The following is a 17,237-nucleotide window of genomic DNA, read 5'->3' on the forward strand; positions in this document are numbered from 1 at the left end:
TGTCTCTCTCTCTGTCTCTCTCTCAGCAGCGTGCTGTGTTTCCTCCCGCGGTCGGGCAGACCGGGATGTGGTGCACTGTTGTCACGTCTCCCCTCCAATATTGCACTCGTCCCGGCCTCCCCGGTCCAGGGGCTTCGGCTCCGCCCACCGCTCAGCTCCTGCCGGAGGGAGACCGGCGAGGCTGAGCCCGGGGAGACGCAGGCAGAGGCAGACAAGCGAGACGATGAAAAACAAAAGCAGCATGTTGGGAAGTCGTGGACGGCGTTTATTCCAACACACACGTGTGCATTTGCAAACAGACAGAGACACATAAAGGAACATTCCACTGTTTTGCTGTCTGTAACGTTAGCTTGAGTCTGTTTGTTCTTCAGGTTGACTCAACTGACTGGAGTTTAATGAATGGCTCCTCCACCTGCTCTCTCCGCTCTCCTGTCGTGGATGTTCGCTATGTTGGAAATGAGCTCCTCAGAGGATGAACCTGAAGGTCAGTGAACAGCCGTGAACCACGAACGTCTCACGTGGGAGGTTCAGGGTTCATGGAGACGCGTTCAGGAGCTTGTGGTCACCTCTCACCCACCCACCCACACACACACACTCACTGTCAGACTGTGTGTGTGTGTGTGTGAGCGGCCCTCAGACCTGAATGTGCATCAGGACTTGCTTGCGATGAGTCTGGAAGTCTTCAGGCACCGTGTCTGAAACGACACGCACAAAAGGTTAACGGACAAGAAGTCAGACAGCCGGTCATCTGAAACACACCGGAGCAGAGAGACCTCATCTCTCACTGAAGTCCGGCGGCAGCTGATAAATTTAGTCCACGTCTCAGGGACAGTCAGACACACAGGACAAGTAAAATTAAAAGCATCAAGACCCGCATGCTCAGGAAACCTGTACATTCACTTCCTGTTAACAGTGACAACAGGGTTTGTGTCAGGGGTTTGGTGTACAGGGTGCGTTCAGGGTCGCAGGTCGTACCGTTACACCTGTAGCGCAGGTTGGACCATATGATGTTCTCCTGGGAGAAGCAGAAGACGCCGAGTCGGCCTCCTCTCATGCTGGTGTCGACCACAACATCCGAGTCGGCCACCATGTCTGTCCCCTCAAACAGCTTCACCCTGAGGGGCAGAGACACAGGGACAAGCCGGGTTACAAAGCAAATGGAAACGGACTTCCCTTCCTGCTGCGGTAAGCGTCCTACGTCATTTCCTGTTGTTGTGTGTTAGTGGTGGTACGAGCAGCTCCGTCTGCGCTTTAATTTAAGATCGCTTAAGTTGTTCTAATATTCGCTGTAGCGAGTAATTTCACACTGTTACCCTGATCGTCTGTTCTAGTCATAGACTTCATCACTCACTTTATTAATTTGACGCTAATCTTATAACCGATTAGCATTTGCCAAATTCCGCTAAGCTAGCTTAACCTGTTCATTAGCGATGGCTTCTCTGTCTCCCTCTCTCTCTCCTGCTCTCTCCTGCTTGGTGTGTCAAATGTTTAGTTATTCCTCTGCCTCCTTTAGTGAAAGTGGTAAATGTAATAAGTGTAGTTTACTTGTAGCGCTGGAGGCGAGGCTTAGTGAATTAGAAGCACGGCTCCGCACCATGGAAACAAAGTCTCTAGCTACTGTTGTTAGTCAGCCCCCATTAGCCGGTGCGGACCGATCTAGTGTAGCTCGTAGCCTGCCCCCGGTAGCTCCCGAGCAGCCGGGAAACCAGGGAGGCTGGGTGACTGTACGGAGGAAGCATAGTCCTAAGCACAAGCCCACGGTTCACCCCCAACCAGTTCACGTTTCCAACAAGTTCTCCCCACTCAGCGACACACCCGCTGAGAAACCAACTCTGGTGATTGGCAGCTCTGTAGTCAGAAACGTGAAGTTAGCGACACCAGCGACCATAGTCAAATGCATTCCTGGGGCCAGAGCGGGCGACATTGAATCTTATCTAAAACTGCTGACTAAGGATAAGCGTAAATACAGTAAAATAGTAATACATGTCGGCGGTAATGACACTCGACTGCGCCAGTCGGAGGTCACTAAAATTAATGTAGAATCAGTTTGTACATTCGCAAAAACTATGTCGGACTCCGTAGTTTTCTCTGGACCCCTACCCAATCTGACCAGTGATGATATGTTTAGCCGCATGTCATCATTCAATCGCTGGCTGTCGAGGTGGTGTCCAGCAAACAATGTGGGCTTTGTAGATAATTGGCAGACATTTTGGGGAAGACCTGGTCTCATTAGGAGAGACGGCATTCATCCCACTTTGGATGGAGCAGCTCTCTTATCTAGAAATCTGACTGAGTTTCTTATTAAACCAAAACCCTGACAACCCAGAGTTGAGACCAGGAGGCAGAGTTGCAGTCCTACACGCCTCTCTGCGCTTCCATTACAGTTACCCACCCAATATCCCATAGAGACTGTGTCTGTCCCCCGACCACTTAAATTAATTGAACCAAATTCAAAAAGAGGAGTTATACTTAAAAATCTAATAAAGATCAACACCAACACCTCCACAGCTACAACAAATAGGAGAATTAAATGTGGACTGTTAAATATTAGATCTCTCTCATCTAAAGCTGTACTAGTGAATGAGTTAATATTGGACAATAATATAGATTTATTTTGCTTAACCGAAACCTGGCTTCGGCCAGAAGAATATGCCAGTTTAAATGAATCCACTCCCCAAAGTCATATTAATACTCACATTCCTCGAGACACCGGCCGAGGAGGTGGAGTTGCCGCCATTTTTGACCCAAATCTATCATTTAGTCCAAAGCCCAAAGTCAACTACCATTCATTTGAAAGCCTTATTCTTACTCTCTCACACCCTACCTGGAAAACAATACAACCAATTTTTATTGTTGTAGTGTACCGCGCTCCTGGCCCATACTCTGAATTTTTACTGGAATTTCCAGAGTTCCTATCGAGTCTGGTCCTTAAAACTAATAAAGTTATTATTATGGGTGATTTCAACATCCACGTGGACGATAGTAATGATAGCCTTCGCGCAGCATTTATCTCTCTCTTAGATTCAATCGGCTTCTGTCAGTGTGTACATGAACCCACTCATTGCTTCAATCACACTCTTGACCTTGTTTTGACATATGGTATAGATGTAGAACATTTAACTGTCTCTGAACAAAATCCTCTTCTGTCTGACCATTGTTTAATAACTTTTGAATTTATACTATTTGACTTCATACCACCAAGAAAAAACTCCTACACTAGATACCTGTCTGATAGTGCTGTGGCTAAATTTAAAGAAACAGTTCTATTGTCATTAACTTCAGTATCATGTCCCCATATGAGTGAACAATATAATAATCCCTCTGAAATCGACCATTTCGTGAACAGTGCTGCAAGTTTACTAAGGACAACTTTAGACTCTGTTGCTCCGCTAAAAAAGAAACTCATAAAGCAAAAGAAACTTGCACCCTGGTATAATACAGAGGTTCGCAAATTAAAACAAAATGTGCAAAAACTTGAGAGGAAATGGCGTTCCTCCAAACTTATTGAATCTCGCTCAATCTGGCAAGACAGTCTTAGATTATATAGGAAGGCCCTACGGACTGCCAGAGCAGCCTATTACTCCAAATTAATTGAGGATAACAAGCATAATCCCAGGTTTCTCTTCAGCACTGTAGCCAGGCTGACAGAGAGCCACAGTGCTATCGAGCCTTGTATCCCTGTGACCCTTAGCAGCAATGACTTTATAACCTTTTTTAACGACAAGATCTTAAACATTAGAGACAAAATTCAGCACCTGCTGACCTCAGCTGATCCTGATGTAACATCAAACATTAGTGTCTTAGAACCAATAGTAGAAACAGATATTCATCTTGACTGCTTTTCACCTATCGATCCCCATCAGCTATACTCACTCATATATTCATCCAAGCCAACAACATGCCTCTTAGACCCCATCCCTACCAAACTTCTCAAAGAAGCTTTACCCTTACTTAGCACCGGTCTATTAGACATGATCAATCTGTCCCTGATAACAGGCTATGTACCCCAGTCCTTTAAAATAGCTGTAGTCAAACCTCTCCTTAAAAAACACACACTTGATCCAGAGGTTTTAAGCAACTATAGACCAATATCTAACCTTCCATTTCTTTCCAAGATCCTTGAAAGAACAGTCGCCAATCAGTTATATGACTTTCTTCAAAATAATAACTTATTTGAAACTTTTCAATCTGGCTTTAGAGCTCATCATAGCACAGAAACAGCATTGGTCAAAGTCACAAATGACCTCCTCCTGGCATCAGACAAGGGATTTATCTCTGTCCTTGTACTGTTAGACCTTAGTGCTGCATTTGACACCATTGACCACTCTATATTACTGCACAGATTGGAACACCTAATTGGCATCAAAGGAACTGCATTAAGCTGGTTTCAGTCTTATTTATCAGAGCGATTTCAATTTGTTCATGTTCATGATACATCGTCCACACTCTCAAAAGTTAGTCATGGAGTTCCCCAAGGTTCTGTCCTTGGGCCAATACTATTCAGCCTGTATATGCTCCCCATTGGTGATATTATTAGGAAACACTCCATACATTTTCATTGTTATGCGGATGACACGCAATTGTACTTATCAATGAAGCCAGATGAAACAAATCAGCTAGTCAAGCTTCAGGCATGTCTTAAAGACATAAAAACCTGGATGACCAGCAACTTCCTACTTCTCAATTCAGACAAAACCGAAGTTATTGTTCTGGGCCCCGAACACCTTAGAAATAAATTATGCAGTGATATTGCATTGATAGATGGCTTAGCCGTGGCCTCAAGCTCCACTGTAAGAAATCTAGGAGTTATCTTTGACCAGGACATGTCCTTTAACTTGCACATTGCAAATATTTCAAAGACTGCATTCTTTCACCTCCGAAATATCGCAAAGATTAGGCACATCCTGAGTCAGAAAGATGCAGAAAAATTAGTCCATGCATTTATTACATCTAGACTGGATTACTGTAACTCCCTTCTATCAGGCTGCCCCAGTAAATCCATAAAGACTCTCCAGCTAATCCAGAACGCTGCAGCACGACTACTGACAAGAACCAGCATGAGAGACCATATTTCTCCTGTTCTGGCTTCTCTACATTGGCTACCTGTAAAATTCAGGATAGATTTTAAAATTCTCCTCCTCACTTATAAAGCCCTGAACGGTCAGGCACCATCCTATCTTAAAGAGTTAATAGTACCCTATTATCCCACCAGAACTTTGCGTTCCCAAAATGCAGGGCTACTTGTGGTTCCTAGAGTCCTCAAAAGTAGACTGGGAACCAGAGCCTTTAGTTATCAAGCTCCTCTGCTATGGAACCATCTTCCGGTTTCGGTCCGGGAGGCGGACACCCTCTCTATATTTAAGAGTAGACTAAAAACTTTCCTCTTTGATAAAGCTTATAGTTAGGGCTGGCCTAGGCCGGCCCCTAGTTATGCTGCTATAGGCTTAGACTGCCGGGGGCCCTCCCATGACGCACTGAGCTCTTTCTTCCTCTCCCTCTCCTTCTGCACACATTCATGTCCCATTAATGCATATTACTAACTCAACTTCTTCCCTGGAGTCCCTGTGCTTTCTTGTCCCGCAGATTCCTAGATTCCTAGCGATCATGACTGGACCTCCTGCTGCGGTCCTGCTGTCGTCCTGCTCAAAACCTGCTGCAATTACTACTGTTTAGTCATAATCTGATTTAAATCTGTTAAGACTCAGTACAGCTACTACCATTATTGTTACTACTATTGTTATCAAAATCACCATAATACCTTCTGTATACTTCATTGTCATTATCATTATCTACATTTTGATACTTCTGGTATTATTACTGCTGCTATGCATCTCTGCTTGTGTGCTCCTTCTCTCACACCCCACCCCCTCTGCCTCTCTCCTGCTCTCTCTCTCTCTCTCTCTCTCTCTCTCTCTCTCTCTCTCTCTCTCTCAACCCAACCGGTCAAGGCAGATGGCCGCCCATCTTGAGCCGGGGTCTGCTCCGAGGTTTCTGCCTTCTAAAAGGCAGTTTTTCCTCGCCACTGTCGCCAAGTGCTTGCTCAAGGGGGAATGTTGGGCTCTCTCTATTTTACAATTTAATTAAAGAGTTTGGTCTAGACCTGCTCTAATTGGAAAGTGTCATGAGATAACTTTTGTTGTGAATTGGCGCTATATAAATAAACTGAATTGAAATTGAATTGAAAATGCTCCGATGCCAGGACACGCCGGGACCGGAACCAAGCGCTCCCAGAGACAGTGTCAGCTGCTGTCAAGCTAAAGATGAAAACATTTTCAGTGAATGTTTGACCCACACTGGACTGATGAAGACACACGAGCAGAGGGACATTTCACAGCGTCAAAATAAACTCGTCTCAATAAACATGTCTTCATATCATCACGTCTCCACGTCTTTACTGACATCAGGTCATAAACGTGTGAATAACAGTTTGACATAAAACAGTGAGGGTGAACGACCTCGGCTCTCCTCAGCTCTGTGAACAGACCTTCACAGAAACCTCCTCCTCCTCCTCCTCCCGTCTTTCTGTTCTTTCTCTCCTCCTGACCGACTGAATAATGCGAGTCTTTAAAATGTGCACAAACAGGAAGGAAACAGACTTCAGCAAGTCTGAAATCAAGTGATTCTACAACAACCAAGACTGAAAACTTTTAATTCAACAAATAAAGACAAAATCTGGACAGAAAACAAAGCAGATTCACATGTACAGTGTCAAGTGTCTCCAGCATGTTCTCCTTTGTCCAACTGTCCAACGTTACCATTCAGACATTCGCTCAGAGACCCTGTAGATCTGATGTGAAAAGCTGCTCTGCACTCCGCTGCATCTCTTAGTCTGATCTACATATCAACGGTTGCCGAGGCGGATTCTTGCCAGGGCTTTGGTTGTCATGGAGACCAGAACAATGGAGTACTGGGGGGCCCCGGGACCACAAAGAAGTTTCAGAGGGGAAAGAATGCAGTAAGGAGTAGAGAGAAGGAGAGGAAAAACACACACAGCTGCAGACTAACAGAGTACTACAGACTACTGCAGTATCTGTACCACAGTCTACAGTTGCACAGGTGCCGGGTAGTTTACGGTGTGGTTCTGGTCTTACCTGATGTATCCCACCTGCGGCCGGTGGCTCAGCTGCCAGCGGTACGATGTTTTGTCCTTCCAGCCGACGTTTCGTGGATCCTTCCAGAGCAGCTTCACCTCTCCGGTTGTGTCTCCAGTGTGCCACAGCGCGTTCCTCAGGAACTCGCCCGGTCCGGTCCGAGACTTCACCGCCTGCAGGAGGGACACACGCGGTGACTCGTCTGCTGGTCATACGAGAAGTTCTGATGCCTGCCAACTGATGGCAGCAGAGAGCTGTGAGGTCTCTGTAACACAGAGCACCGCGGCACCAACAAACAAGGTACACAAAGCCCTGGTCCCACTCCAGCACAGTGAAGACAGTGAGACAGTGAAGACAGCAGAGTAGAAACCTTGAGCTGCAGGGCGGGCTGAGCCGTGGCCCTGAAGGGGAGCGACTGCCAGTACGTCTGCTCCGTCTGTTTCCACATCACCACGTAGAAACTCGACGAGTCCTGGTACCCGAAGACGAAGCCGGCGTAGTCGTCATCGGTTATCGTGTTGACGTGAAACGTCCCCTCGAAGTCGACGCCATTAAACGCCGTGTAGCCTGCAGAGACAGAGGAGGACACGGTCCTCACTCAGACCAGAGGCCGAGCTCAGCTGGGTTTCATAGAGATTCCAGTAAAACCACATACCCACTGCCAAACCAGGATCGCTGTTCATTGTCTGGACTATCTCCATGCCCTGAGGAGAAAACAGACTGTTACTGATGTTTTCTGGACCCAAACCTGATGGGGGTTTCGACCGTCCCTGTTCACAGAGTGGCTGGGGGGCAGGAACACTGAGACCGGATCACACCCGCGGCGGCTGCAGTGTCGCTCCCTCCCCTGCTTTTCATCACAGCTGACATCTGAGATCTTCCAGTCAGCTGTGAGTGTCTGAAGCTAACTCATCCTGTTTCTCTCCTGTCAGAGGAAAAGGGTCACCTGGTTAAGGACCACCCAGTTGGGATCGATCTGGGCGTCGCCCTCTGGGTCCAGGATGACCGTCTGATAGGCTCTGAAGTCCGTCAGAGTGACCTCAGCGCTCTCTGGACACACGTCGTTCAAATCCATCACTGCATCGTTATCGAAGTCGTTCTCACAGACGTCTCCAACACCGTTCACTGAGGGACAGACACGGAGGGAGTGAGACAGGCAGGAGGGATGAGGGAGACAGACAGGCAGGGAGTGAGACAGGCAGGAGGGACAGAGGGAGACACACAGGAGGGTGGAAGGAGACAGACAGGAGGAGAGCAAGACAGGCAGGAGGGATGAGTGAGACAGGCAGGCAGGGGGTGAGACAGGCAGGAGGGATGAGAGAGACAGACAGGCAGAGAGTGAGACAGGCAGGAGGGACAGAGGGAGACACACAGGAGGGTGGAAGGAGACAGACAGGAGGAGAGCAAGACAGGCAGGAGGGATGAGTGAGACAGGCAGGCAGGGGGTGAGACAGGCAGGAGGGACAGAGGGAGACACACAGGAGGAGAGCAAGACAGGCAGGAGAGATGGAGACAGACATGGGGAGACTGAGACATCTCTGTTACCGTCTGAGTCCTTCTGGTTGGGGTTCACGATGAGCCGACAGTTGTCGTAGTCGTCAAGAATACCATCGTTGTCGTCGTCGTGATCACAGTCATCTCCGAGGCCATCGTTATCGGAGTCCAGCTGGGAGCTGTTGGGGATGTCTGGACAATTGTCCCTGCTGTCCTGGTGACCGTCTCCGTCCCTGCAGGAAGACAATCTGTCAAACTCAAATGTCCTGCATGGACTCAGGATGAATCAGAATTGTCATGAGGAATGAGCTTTTGTATTTTCATCCACTGCACTGCACTTCAGTATGAAGTATATATGTGTGTAAGTACTGCTTATTTTCTCTCTGTTATCAGAGATTAAAAGCAAACCATCTGTGTGTGTGTGTGTGTGTGTGTGTGTGTGAGAGAGAGACATACGTGTCCTGGTTCGTGTCACAAACGTCTCCCACCAGGTCGTTGTCAATGTCCGTCTGTAACACAGGGAGGTTCATTAGTTATTTCCTGTTAAAATCAGACTCAGCGACTGCTTGGCTTCGTGTGGCTCTTTTTTCTTCTGAAGGACAAAGATCTGTCTGTCCATCTGTCCATCTGTACCTGCATAGGGTTACTGAGTTCAGGACAGCTGTCACAGGCGTCTCCCACTCCATCTTTGTCTCTGTCTGTCTGCATGGGGTTCGGGACTTTGGGACAATTATCCAGGACGTTGGGAATACCTGAACACACATACACAGTCCTACAATCATATCCTGTTCAGTGATCTCTGTGCCTGTGGACTGATCCTGGGTCAGCTGACCAAGTCAAACAAATGGACCATCTGTAGGATGAAACTCCTCTGTCTCCTGAACACAGACGACTGTATGACTCAAAATCTCTGGCGACTAATTTTCTTCTTCTGTTGAGTCTGTGACTGCAGAACACAAAATTTGTCTCATACCGTCCCCGTCGATGTCCTGGTCGCAGGCATCTCCCTGTCCGTTGCTGTCCGTGTCTTTCTGGTCACTGTTAGGGACGTTGGGACAGTTATCGCAGGCATCTCCAAACGAGTCGCTGTCTGAATTCTGCTGGTCTTTGTTTGGTACCAGACGGCAGTTATCCTGAGGGACAGAGGACACCTCGGGTCACATGATCACATCACAGCTATTGCTGCACGCGCACACACAATCTTGTTTTCATGCCTTGCGGGGACATTACATAGACTTAAATTCATTTCCTGGAGACTTACTCTAACCAGAACCATTACTTGCCTAACTCTAACCACAACCTATACCTTAACCTAAACTAAGTCTTCACCCTAAAATTTAATCATGGGGACTTGCACTTTGTCCCCATAAGGAAAGTGAGTCTCCACAGCTTGTAGCTGTGTGAACAGATTTTTGTCCCTACAAAGTAAGAAAACATGTCCACACACACACACACACACACACACGATCTAACCTCCACGTTTTTGATGCCATCTCCATCTGCATCCTCGTCACATTGATCTCCAATCCCGTCGTTGTCGGCATCCTCCTGACCAGAGTTTGGTGTCAACATGCAGTTGTCCTGGAGGACATAGACAGAAGGTCACACACACACAGAAAACAATAGAGGGTGATGTTGTGTGAATGTGAATTACTGACATAAAGATGTCCAACGTGTCTCCACTTCCTCCCACTATACAAACTGATGCTGCCATTTGACTCTTGTGATGTCATTTGGAGCCAGAGTCTGTGCAGTAGTGAGTGGAAGGTAGAGCTGCAGTATCGAGTTTCCACCCACACACCTTTCTGAGCCAATCAGGAGCTGCACTCAGCTGTCAATCATAACATTTCAGAGCCTTTTTATGGCATCCAATAATTAATCAAAACCAAGCTGATGAGAAAAAAGAACACCTGAACAAACATCAGCGTGATAGGAACTGCCTAAAATGACAGACACCATCTTTGAGAAAAATGTATTTGACGGGTACTTTGAATTTTTAGATTGGCTCATGTCCCATCTGCTAACATGGAGGGGGGGGAGCTTATGAGCTGTACTGCAGCCAGCCACCAGGGGGAGCTCTCACGTCAGCCATCTTTTTCAATTACAGTCAGTGGTGTGAACGCACTACAGCGCAAAATTACAGTAAAACACTAATTAAAATGTTCTAATTGCATTTTTCAGATTTCATCATTTTGCATTTTTATTGTTGTTCTTTTCATCTTTGTTTTTCGAATGGAAACACGAGTTAACATGTGGCAGCACAAGGTGTGATGACGATGAAGTCACGTCTGACCTGTTTGCAGTGTTTGTCATTGTCCATGCAGGGCAGCGAGCGGTCGGGATAGCCGTCGATGTCTGTGTCCACTCCACATGTGTGACCGTTACCAGCCCAGCCCACGTTACACTGTGCACACACACACACACAATTATACGCCACATGAATGCAGTGTATGACTGTAAAGCTCGGCAGCGTCGTCCGCTCACCCTGCAGGCGACCTCCCCGTTCCTCTCCATGGTGCAGTGGGCGTTGGTGTCACAGGGGTTAAAGGCCAGAGCAGCACATGACTTCCTGGGGAAGCAGCCTGAGGTCTGGTTACCGAGGAAACCGGGTTTACAGCCTCCACATTTATATGAGCCCTGAGAGAGGACAGCGCATGTCTTCATCTAGTGCAGATCAGCGGGCTGATGATACCTCAGTGTGTTGTGCTTGTACACAGAGACATGAACTCACCACAGTGTTGATGCACACTGAGTTTGACACGCAAGCATCTGGAAGCTCCAAGCACTCGTCAATGTCCACACATTCCTGAGAGACACAGACAGCAAATTAACATCACACACAGACAGAAATGTGTCTGCAGAAATCTAAGAGGTGTTGTGTGTCTGACCTGTCTGTGTATTTTGGCATAGTCCAGTCCAGTTCCAGCGAGTGGCGCCCCCCACAGGCCAGGAGGACAGGGCTGACAGCTGAACCCCCCAACAGTGTTGACACAGGCTTCAGGAGAGAAACATGGCTGTAGCTCACACTGACACATGCAGACAGACAGACAGGCAGGCAGGCAGACAGACAGACACAAGTTTCACTGCTGGCTCCTCCCCCACAGGTGAACTGTTGTGTTGATGCAGGCTGCGGTGCTGTCACCTCATCCACGTCGCGGCAGTGCGTCCCGTTGCCGATGGTTCCGGGTGGACAGGGTCCACAGGTGTAACCGGGATACTGCAGACTCTCCACGCAGGACACGCCCTTGTAGCAGGGGTTGGGAGAGCAGCGCGAGCGCGGCTCGTGGAAACCTGCACCCAGACAGGTAGACCGGCTTCAGTCAGGCCCTCACACCTGCACTGCTTTACTGTGGAGACACAGAGCTGTTGACTCACCACAAACCTGACACTCCAGGATGGTGTTTCTGATCAGAGCCATCTCTTTGACCTGAGGACAACAGGGGACATCAGGTCAGTCTTTTACACTCACTCTACTGTCCGTCTGTCTGTCCGTCACACCTGTCTCACCTGCTCTCTGATGTCCTGTCGCAGTTCTCCCAGGATCTGGTTGAAGATGATGAGCTGACCAATCAGAGCCTTGGTGTGGTCACCTGACAGGAAGCCATCAAACCAACAGGCCTTAGATGAAACTGAGCAGCTGTGGTTATTGATTAGTTGGAGGGAAAGGTACTGACAGTTTGTCACTCACCCAGGATGGAGTTGACCTCTCCGCTCACTGTGAACGACAGAAGTGACCTCATCATGTTATTTATGACATCATCAGTCGAAGATCCACACTTCATGCTGTGCAAACATCACTCATATGAGCTGATTCAAAGGGAGCTGACCATCAACAAGGTCTGAATGACAGACAATTTCTTCTTCTCTGATGACATCACCTCCTCTCTGGTCAGTCTTGTCATGATGTAATGACCTTTGTGACAGGTTGTAATGCTGCCATCACATCATATGTGAAACAACAGGTCATGTTCTCATCAGACAGATCAGGACTGTTGAGGTTGAACATGATGACAGTAATTCAGTTAAAGACCATAAAACAACAGACTTTGGGTGAACTGAGACGTCCGTGTCTCAGGGTCAGACACTGCGGTCTGACTCCACCCACGTCACACCTGCTCCATCAGTGGCAGTTAGAGCGCTGTTAAGCACTGAAAGCGTCCTGGTGGGCTGAGCTGACCTGAGTTGTAGGCTGACGAGTCTCCCTGGAACGGACAGTCTGTAAGAGCTCCGGCTTTGGCAACACTGCCCCCTAGAGCCAGTCTGAGGGACTCCACTGCGCCCTGACACACAGAGACATTCATACAGTGAGTCCAGAGCAGCTGTTTGCATCTGGAGACACAAAGACCAGATCCCACTGTGGGTACGGTGACACTGAATCACTGAACTGCAACCAGAACCAATGACATGCTGAGGCTTTCAAACAGGAGGCAATACGATTTAGAATGTGAGAAATAATGCTCATAAAGAACGAGTTTGTGTATCAGCTTGTGTTGTTATTACACACGTGTATCAGAATCAGAATCAGAATTCCTTTATTAATCCCTGGAGGGAAATTCTTGTATGTGCGACTTCAGGGTCTCACACTGTGTGGGAAATCTGAGAGACTTTTCTCTTCATGTGTTTTGTGTTCTGTTCATGTTTCTACATCCACTCTCACATGTAAACACTGACCCCACCCCCTCGGTCACCTGCAGTCGGGCATAGGCCTTCTGTCCGTGTCTGATCTCCACCATTTCTGCCTCTCTGGGCAGAGAGACCAGCGGCGGCAGACCCTGGTTGGAGTCGACCAATCGGCAGTCGACGTAGAGCTCCGTGAGCATGTTGTCACGCTGAAGGCCACCGAGTCTCAAGATGATGGAGTGAGTCCGGCCGTCGGCCAGGTTAGCATTTTGGAGGTTAACAGTGTGGATCTTCCCGTCGGCTCTGACATAACGAACCAGGACTGGAGAAGAAGAAGAGGAGGAGGGACAGAGATGGGGACGGGGACAGGGACACTACTTTTTGAAAGCTCGCTGACCAAAAGATTAATGGGGTTAATCAAGAAAATAACCAGCTTTAGCTCAGAGCCACATTTCAACGCTGCACATGTTCTACTCTCACAGCGAGCTGCCCAACTGGACTGAACTGGACGACATACGACCACAGCCGGAATAAAGTGGAACCGTCCTCTAATCTCAGCTGGAGAGGAACCATTTTCTCCTGTTCAGAAACTCAAATCCACAAAACTCCATTTGAAATCTGAGAGAAGATCTCAGAGTTTCCAGAGATATCAGACCTGTCAGGCTGAAGTTTCCATCCACAAAATCACAGAGTGTGTGCTGTGAGTGGAAACATCAGACCTGCAGACACGAAACACACAGCAGACTGCACACGATGCCGAGATCCAGAGCAGAGAGTCTGTTCTCATGAGGTTTAGGAGAAATCAGAGGAGGAGCAGATGAAGGGACGGACGTGAGGAGGTAAAGAGCAAAGGATGATCTGCAGGAGGAGGTCAGAGAATCAGGCTGCCTCTGGAAACAAACCCTACACACAAATTTTAAATAAAGTTCAGAGAGTTTGAACAGTTGAAAGTGGAGTCAGTGGAGGCTCAACAGGGTGAGGAGGTTAGAGTTTAATTTACAACCTTTATTGATCTTCCCCATGACGGCGACCTCCAGATACTTCCTGTTGTCCTGCTTGCTGTAGACACCCACCAGGACTCCGCCCAACTTCGCCGGCAGCCGAAACGTCGATGCCACGTAGACGTCACTGAGCGCGCTCAGACCACCTGACAGCTTCTCCACCGCCGCAACGCTCTGCTTTGAGTCCTGAAGACTCAGCACGTCAATCACTGAGGAAGAGGAGCAGGACGACGGACACGTGATGTCAATAAGGTTTTACTGAAGAGAGACACAACGATTTCATGAGACGATAACACTTTGTGTTATTGTGTTTTGGGTGCCGCTGCCATGGTTACGGATCCCCCGTAAACCCCCTCCCCCCGCGTGGGCCCACTGGCTGTCACTATGGTTGCAGTTTATGTTGTTTCCACTTACTTTGAAAGTTGATCAGTGCTGATTAAAAGTGAACTTTAATAATCAGGTGATGATTTGTGCAGTTGTTGTTTATTGTGTTTCAGTCTGGAGGCTCTGGGACCGTCTGAGTACCAGAAGCCAACACAGAAGAAGAACAACAGGACCGCTGATAATCTGTTACTTCCTGTCCCCAGCTCACACGACGAGTCGATCCAATCAGAGCTGAATTACACCGACTGATGACACGCTCAGGTCAGACAAACAAACCAGTGTCAACAGGTGTCAGCAGACCTGAGAGCAGCCTGCAGTGAACGCAGCCAAGTGCTTTAACCGGCTGCCTTACCTGCCTTACCTGAGTATTTCCACTACATCTCAGACTGATCTGCTAAATGTTTTTACTCCAGCGTTAGCTACCTGTTGCTTTACAGGTTTCATTCCAGTCCAGAGAAAACCATGCAACTCCAGATGTGTTGAGAGAAGCCTCCTGCGTTTTAACAGAAACACTGAGAAAAACGAGGGGACCTGAAGTGAGTTCACGGCGTTACTGTTGGGTTTGTGACCCCGAGCCTGTCCGGATCAGGTCACACATTTCACTGTAACACCAACAGCTAACCCTACGACGCAACCCGCCACACTCAGGTCGAAAACCAACGTCTTACCTTGAACGTCCGGTCCGTCCGGTACTCCCGCCGCGAGTCCAACACAGATAGCTGACAGCAGAACCGGGACCAGCACACTCCGACCCATGTCCGAAACAGTTACCGAAGGACCCGGACCAGGGGGACAGATAAAACATCCACAGGAACTGGAGCCTGGAGAAACTCCTAAAATGAGGAAGGGAGCAGAACCAGAACTGGCGATGCGCTCCCGAAGCAGTCGGCGGGGAGCCGGAGAAAAACCGGCAGGCGAACGTTAAAGCGAGGACTTTGGACGAAGATGCAGGAGAACCGAGCGCACTGTGACGGAGTTTCTGTCCGGAGGAGGAGGCAGCGACACCGGGGGACCAAAGCTGAGCAGAGACGAACGGTCCCGTTCACGAGCGCAGCTGGAAACTGCTGCTGGGGCGCGCGCAGCTCTCCTCCAAACGGCTCGCGCTGATTAGCATAAAGCGCGCGAGACTTGACGTTAAGGCGCCACCCAACTGTTTTAACTTGTCCAGCTTCACGGTCAGTCAGTACTGTATTCACGAAGGTATTTTACTTTAGAAGCTACAGTTAAAGTGTCACGCTGAAAATAAAACAGCCTCCGTGTGGCCACAGGCCACAGGCCGTTTCTGTAGCGTGTTTACAACAAACAGAGCGGTCGGTTCGGTCCGTTCTGCGCTCAGTGCCGCCCCGTATGGACCCATAACGGGTCTTCTGTCTGAAAGAGCTCCGGTTTCTGACCAGATGGAGCAGAGAGGAAGGTGGAACCAGCTTATGTTCAACTCAAAGTGGCTGAGCAGGCTGCTCTGCTCCCAGCAGATGTCCCTGCGTCAATCAGTCTCCGTCAGTGGACCAGGGGCCAGGGTCAGGGGCCAGGAGGTGGCTCTGAGGCCATTCAGCTTCAGTCCTCCAAAGACCCAAACACAGGGTCCAGAGGCAGAGTGTGAGAACCCCCCTCCCTGCAGGAGGGATTGGTGCAGCCTGCTCCTCATCTCTGTCAGGACCAGTCTTAGGTCTCAAAAATGAGGACGACCTCATGACGTCATGATTGTACAGGTGTGCTGGGTTCACCTTACTGCTGTTTGTGGGAGATGACAGCAGGCAGAGTCTGTCATTTCTGAGCAGTCAATGCGAACACCCCGTTAAAAAGCCTGTAACTTAAAACACAGGCTGCGGCTGCAACGTGTCCCACATTGAAGATCTTTAAGTCTGACTTTTGGACTTTTTTTTGTGAGGAAAACCACCCAAATACATTTCCCAGGATTACATACGTGGCACCAGAGCATTTACATATTTGTTTCTGTGGTGATAATTTTTTGAGTTTGCAGTTCAAGAACATCCAGAGCTGCTGCTGCCTGTTGGGTGTCGTCTCGCGTTCGCCGAACATGTAAACTGGGCGTGTTTTTGGTCCGCAGAGCGCTTGAGCGAGTGGGACAAAGAGACGAGGACCTGAGGTGAGCTTGTGCTTCTCTCTGCAGGCCTCCTCTCACACTTTGGGGCTGTTTGTTTCCCCCTCTGGAGCGTTGCCATGGAACCGAGCGTTTAACAGCAGGTGAGGGGAGGGCAGGAAACTCAGCCTCCACCCTCCAGTCCTCCTCTGCGTCAGATTGTGTTTGAGGTCGGATTCACAGAAAGAATTCAGGCCCTCAAACTGCTTCCAGATCAGCTCATTAAACCCACAAGGGGAGGGGGAGCATTACAGCACACAGCAGGGTGAGCAGGATTCCTGTGTGGTGGCGTCATGTGCAGCTGTACGTCCCCGGGGTCCCGCCCCGGTCAGGACGGGCGGGGACTCGGGGTGGGGGGTGTTTGGACGAGTTGAGTTTCCATCCAGCTCAACATGTGGATGTTTTTCCAGCTCATGATGTCTGAACTTCTGTTTGTTCTGTTGCTGATAAGCGTGGACTCGCAGGGTTGGCTCCCTGATCCTACTTTATCACAAGCTGGTTGGACCGGACTGCTTCAGGAGCCACTGGGAGATCTGGAAACGAGGT

The 17,237-nt window shown here is 48.8% G+C and overlaps 1 protein-coding gene across 2 annotated transcripts; it reads right to left on the bottom strand.

The window, feature by feature from the left end:
* Positions 1-244: 244 nt before the first annotated feature.
* On the bottom strand, positions 245-15,840 carry thbs3a (thrombospondin 3a). Of its 2 annotated transcripts, XM_046398567.1 has the most exons (23): positions 15,259-15,840; positions 14,209-14,415; positions 13,274-13,527; positions 12,763-12,865; positions 12,274-12,300; positions 12,093-12,175; positions 11,961-12,012; positions 11,728-11,876; positions 11,474-11,611; positions 11,317-11,391; positions 11,070-11,222; positions 10,879-10,989; positions 10,059-10,166; positions 9,559-9,718; positions 9,219-9,337; positions 9,042-9,094; positions 8,637-8,818; positions 8,038-8,216; positions 7,747-7,795; positions 7,462-7,658; positions 7,092-7,264; positions 976-1,115; positions 245-695 (listed from the first exon to the last, which is right to left on the bottom strand). In XM_046398567.1, exons 1-23 carry the CDS (start codon positions 15,344-15,346, stop codon positions 634-636), a joined length of 2,862 nt encoding a protein of 953 aa, XP_046254523.1. In that variant the 5' UTR covers positions 15,347-15,840; the 3' UTR covers positions 245-633. The 2 variants fall into 2 exon arrangements, with proteins under 2 accessions (XP_046254523.1, XP_046254524.1); XM_046398568.1 differs by lacking the exon at positions 14,209-14,415.
* Between the last annotated feature and the right edge of the window lie 1,397 nt (positions 15,841-17,237).

Source organism: Scatophagus argus, chromosome 9 (genome assembly GCF_020382885.2).
Source record: "Scatophagus argus isolate fScaArg1 chromosome 9, fScaArg1.pri, whole genome shotgun sequence".
NCBI classification, from domain to species: Eukaryota; Metazoa; Chordata; class Actinopteri; family Scatophagidae; genus Scatophagus; species Scatophagus argus.

What these genes read in the sequence shown, in the direction of transcription:
- thbs3a (XM_046398567.1), bottom strand. Translation starts at nt 15,346, where the DNA reads ATGGGTCGGAGTGTGCTGGTCCCGGTTCTGCTGTCAGCTATCTGTGTT. An exon ending in ACTGCCGCGACGTGGATGAG is followed by an intron (nt 11,612 to 11,727) that starts GTGACAGCACCG and finishes TGCATGTGTCAG; the next exon opens with TGTGAGCTACAGCCATGTTT. An exon ending in CGATCCTGGTTTGGCAGTGG is followed by an intron (nt 7,659 to 7,746) that starts GTATGTGGTTTT and finishes CTGTCTCTGCAG; the next exon opens with GCTACACGGCGTTTAATGGC.